This window comes from Varroa destructor, unplaced genomic scaffold (assembly GCF_002443255.2).
Source record: "Varroa destructor unplaced genomic scaffold, Vdes_3.0 BEIS01000005.1, whole genome shotgun sequence".
Lineage (NCBI taxonomy): Eukaryota > Metazoa > Arthropoda > Arachnida > Mesostigmata > Varroidae > Varroa > Varroa destructor.
Window position 1 is genome coordinate 3,606,465 of NW_019211458.1, and position 5,373 is coordinate 3,611,837.

At 38.4% G+C, this 5,373-nt stretch overlaps 1 protein-coding gene across 3 annotated transcripts in view; it reads left to right on the plus strand.

Moving 5' to 3' along the window:
* Positions 1-2,302, plus strand: part of LOC111251384 (uncharacterized) — a 5,228-nt gene extending 2,926 nt beyond the window's left edge. For 2 of the 3 annotated variants that reach the window (XM_022807903.2, XM_022807905.2), the window contains exons 4-5: positions 1,205-1,403; positions 1,933-2,302. In XM_022807903.2, coding sequence (XP_022663638.1) covers positions 1,205-1,402 — 198 coding nt within the window. In that variant the 3' untranslated portion in view covers position 1,403; positions 1,933-2,302. The remainder of the gene's footprint in view (positions 1-1,204; positions 1,404-1,932) is intronic. The other variant, XM_022807904.2, reaches the window with a different exon arrangement.
* Positions 2,303-5,373: the final 3,071 nt, after the last annotated feature.

The following is a 5,373-nucleotide window of genomic DNA, read 5'->3' on the forward strand; positions in this document are numbered from 1 at the left end:
ATATATATATAGGGAAGTTAACGTTGCCCAATCACATCGTTCTAGGTGCTTAATAGCTATGTAGGGCACATGTCTGTAGGCTGGCCACGTTTCGGAATAAACCTGCCCGTTGGAATTTTAAAATGGTTTTAGATAGGCAAACGTTGAAAGTCAAGTACCGTCGCAGGTGCAATCATTTTCGTATGAAGTAAACTAGCTTGTTGTGCATTTTTTATATTATGTCTGCACGGTCTTCGTTCACAGTTGCGCTAAGGGCTTAATGAAACGAGCGCAGGGAACCCCATGTCGGTTCATCACGAACAAGAACATATGCGGATTTTTTTTAACGTACGATAAAGTAGAAGTGTGGAGCTAGTTAGAGGAACATGGCCACTTGGTCTAAACACTTTGGAAACCAGTGGTTAATTTTAATTGTTCTGCTAACAGACGTAAATTGACAAATAAGATATAGCAATCTTTTATTTGTCAATTTCTGGTTGTTTACGGTCCGATTTCGCAATTTTACGGTTTTAAATCCAGGTTAGAATACAGCAGAATTGTAGTTGAAGAAATGCACGATTGTAGTCCATGGTCAAGTACCTACCATAGGCCGTACAATATAATGTTAATATATATATATAATATAATAACTTATATTAATTTATATGAGAATATCATGGTTGAACCCATTTGAAATTCCACTTGCGTATGTTGAGGTGTAGCTGTTTTCTGTAGTTCGATGTTGACGAATAGCTAGCTAGCTATCTCTGCGGTAATAAGAAGAATGGTACATAAATAACATTCGTCAAAAAATAAACTTTGATCACCAGTTCTGGATAAAACACTTTTGGCTAGTCGCATTACTCGACCCAATCCACGTCCTCCAAACCGGAAGAAATCCTTATACATTACACGCGAATTGACTCTCCAGCGGCAGTAAGTTGAAGGTTAAAATCTGAACGAGCAGTGGCCACCGGTTCACTCAGATGTGCAATGGACTGTCAATGTCCTTCAGTGGGTAACTGATATTAATCTTTCGTTTTGAAAGCGTTTGTATCTGTGTGTTAGAGGTTTTTTCCGCTCCCCTATTAGGGTTCTAGTAGAGCAGATAGTTATTAAAAGAAAAGAAAACATAGAATGGTGTGATCATGTAAATTGCGTTAGCAATAATTCGATACTCAGTTGGTGGAACGGTACAATCTTAATTGACTAACTGAGTTGGCAGACACCTGGCGGAAGCGGCTTCTCAAGGCCCGAAGATGGAGAGCTTCGTATGTACAGCAGTGCAGTATCGTGGGGTCCTGATCAAGTGACAGATTTCAACGTGTCAGCCAACGAAGTAAATGGCGGGGGTTTTTACCCGGAGCCAGACTCCGAGCTACTCTCATTGGACGAGAATACGTCATCCAGCGTTAGAAGCTAACGTAAGCCCTTTTCGATGCCTATTAGCAAATATTACAGATTAATCTGTTACCATACAAGCTCAAATATTGTACTTGTTGTTTAAGGGTCGCCTGTATTGGATAGTCAGTATTACGTTTTCTAACAGCAACGTACTGAAATCTTACCTCTCGTCTTGCTTATTCGTTTTTAATGTGGACTTATCGAAATGCAAGAGAAGGTTTTAACATTTTACTGAACTAGGACAGTTCTCAAGCGTTCCCTCAAGTAGCGCACAGGCTTAAGTCGAAATAGCAAATTTTGATAGTTGTTGGGTTTTGTTAGTGTTGGGTCCATTTTTCCCACACTAACAAACCCATCCTGTATGCACGATTGGTGATATGAAAACAAAGTGCTTCTCCTAAATTTCACGTTGAGCTAAAGTCATGTCTTAAACTAGCACTCGGTAGTCGCTTTACAGCCGTTGTAGTTATATGATTTGAGCACTTATGATAAGTCATGGATTTTTTGATCATTTTTGAAAGAGTATTCATTTTTGGTCACTTTCCATAGGTTTTGATTTTGCCGCAGATACGATCTTGCCGTAGCGACTTCGTGTCAACTTGCTAACGACAAAGGAAGGGTCACAAACGGTTTACTTTACCTCGATTTGGGTGCATTCTAATTTTTAAATGTGGAAGTGTTTGATGACGACAGCCAGTTGAAACCGTTTCAGTACTAGAGGCCGCGATCAATCTAGTACAATTTACCTAAGACTGTCCTTTTTGGGTAAAATAAAATGCTTTACATCTCGTTATAATTTGCATTCCGTCATCTGCTGTATAAAATATTGCTATTTAAACCTTGAACAGCAAAAATTCGATAGATTGACCTATTATTGATCCGATTATTACATATAGGAAACTACGAAAGCCATCGTAGAATTATGTTGACTCTTCCAAGCGATGATGTAAACGTAAATTCATAGAGAAACGTTCGTTTCTAGATAACGAAGCTTCGATATTGACGGGAACGGAGAGTTTAGCTTCGCGGAACATTCTTAGACAATGGTTACGGGTTTATATATATGTGAACGCCTTAAACTCTATGAACTATGAGATTTTCTTCTGGTAGTTATTTTTGTCCCGAAACGTTGAACCAGTAACTTAAACTCACGTGAAATTATTAGGTAGTAGCTATGTTTATTTAGTATAGTTTAAAACATCGGTTACTCCCGGTCGTGTCTACGGGTATAATATACTAATAACAGTATGTGGACAAGTTTGAAAAATAAACTATTATCTAGTCTTAATCGTTTCCTGTTTTCCAGTGACAGCTTCTAGTTCGCTGAAGCTGCGTACGTTCTTCACGCTTGTAACGACACAATTTTATGATAGTTTGCAAATGCATATAGGTTATTATCTTTTTTATTTATTTGTAATTTATATGTCGTGAAAAACTATTCTCCATTTTTATAGTCGGTAATCTACTACTCTAGGCTTGTTTTTGGTCATGTTGACTTTGTCAAGTGAGTGACATGAGTGTATATATTTGATGGTATGGGCTCGTGCAATTGCTTCTACCTGTCTCGTAACCTAACGAAAAGAAACAACCAGTACTAACGCGGCTTATCCCTTAACCATTAGCACTTGATGTTTTAGCTCCAGAAGGGCAAATGAACCGGTGCCAAAAAAGCAACTTAGAAAAAATGATGCCGAAAAATTCGAAAAAATTGGAAGAGCTTTCATTATATATTTATATTTTGTTTTGATACTCGTAGCATTGCAGGGTGCACTTGGAAACACATTAGCTTCAAAGAAAAATACGTAGAAGACCAAGAAAGACAACGCTTAATTTGAGTTTTGTTCTATTAGCAGCATAGACGAGAAGCGCTGCCTGCATGTAGAGAACGAATCCGGAAGAAGTTTCCCGCGAAAGCATCTTAATTTCAAAGCGGGGGTTAGTAAATGCACAGGAGAAATATTAGTCTAGCTGGGGCCATGCCTCCTTTGATACTGTATGAATACACCGCATTCCAGTCAGGTACATTAGGTTATGATGCCTGCTTCCTCTAATCGACTTGCCTTGATAGGACGTGAGGGGGTGTTGAGTGCGGCCTATGAGGTGTTGATCACTGCGCGGATTAAGGCGTACTGGAGTAATTTTCTGAATCTGCTAAAGTTATGAACGTGGTGTTTTTAATACATCTAACGAATATGAAGTTCTGAAAAATGAGATCAAACCAACAAGGGACATGCTAAGAACAAGCAGGGATTATAGAACCTCAAGACTTAAAGTAAAACCAAGAGGCAAGAGGCAAGAGGCTGTTGAATAGAACTGGCATTTGGTGAACGTAAAATAAAATAACTGAGAAAATACACATTATGCGTTGGAAAATTTAAACACTTTGAAATGGATAGTAGAGGTAGATTGAAAATATTCAAGGTACTACCGTAAGCTAACAAGTGTCACGCAACTGTTACATGTTGCAACGTTCAAAACAGAAGATGAATGTTTTACAAAGTGTGGTCAAAATGTCTGAGATGGTGGGTAAAGCCAATTATTCCTGCCATTCCTGTTGTTATTGTAACGTATAAATTATTTTTCGTACATTTTTTAATACGCGCAACGAGTACTAAACTTCTCGAAGTGTTTGTAAGTTGCCCAAAATGTACGATCCTAAAATAATTCAGTGGTCTTGAGGTCAATTTGTGGTGTAAAAACTCTATGCGATTCACATTAGTTTGATGTTACAGATCAATCCGTTGGACCTGTTACTCAGTGAGCCCTTGTATTAACTATGTGAATGCGTTAAGATCATTTAAAGAACGTATTCTGCAGAGCGGATATTTGTACATACCGTCACAATATACTATTCGTGATTTGTATGAGCGATTTATATAAATAATGTAGTGAACGAAACAGGTTAATTAATAATCATGACTATACTAGATATACAAAAGCGAGCAAAAGCGTGATGTAAAAAGATATATAAACTGGATAAAAGTACATTCTCGAAACATCCGTGATACGGCGCAAGCCGTGCTCCTCCAATGGCGACAAATGGGATTCAAGGGAACCTGGGGTCATCGGAATGCGACGGCAGACGTGAAAGAGTCTTTGCTCCCAAGTTCCCTCGGGGAAATGGCTATTGAGGAATGCAGAGACAAAAACATAATCGCCGCTACAGGCAGTCATCCGCACCATTTCCTTCCGCTTCTCTCAGGACTGACAACATCGGGGTTTGCAGAACAGCAGGAAATTTAATGGACGTTATATCTGCGCTTTGCGATTTCGATATTCTGCCAACTCGCCTTTACTGCGAGCTCTGTGTATCTGTCTATCGCATACCCTCAATGTGCAGACCGATAGAACAGCGTGTGTCTGTTTCTATAGTCGGAGGCCGTGATAGTGCTTTAACGTTTTACAATTTTCTAGTTAAGAGGACCAGATGTTGTTATTATCGAGTTTCAAGGAAGAAATCAATATTCATGTTGAGCTGTTTGCTTACAATTTGTTTTTAAGACTGTAGATAAATAAAGATAAGTAGATATTTCAGCGGGATTTTTCGCATGTGTTAAAAGTGTCCTTCTTGACGGTCATGCATATTCAATATAGCTATTATCCATTAAGATGACAGTTTCGGTTCGGAACTTAAAACATTTCTTCTTTAACCTGAAAATAACTCACAGCGTTTGTATTTAATTAGTAAATTTATGAACCTGTTCTACTTGTTGTGTAAACTTGCCGTAGTTGTAGAAATTTCAACGAAATATAATTTTGGACTAATAGCAATACAAAAGTCTTAAATGCAAGTTCTCAAGGGAAGCAAGAAGTTAGAAAGACGCAAAACGTACAAGAAGTCTCTGAAGATTTTTCGAGCTTCTTGAAGGCAAACCGTAAAAAAGATTTTCCAGTTTGTCTCATGTCAGCCCTCCCATTTCTTGAAAACCGCATGTTCTACAAAGAACTGGTTTTGGTCTGAAATTAGGAATAGCGAATGAAAGCACGCCC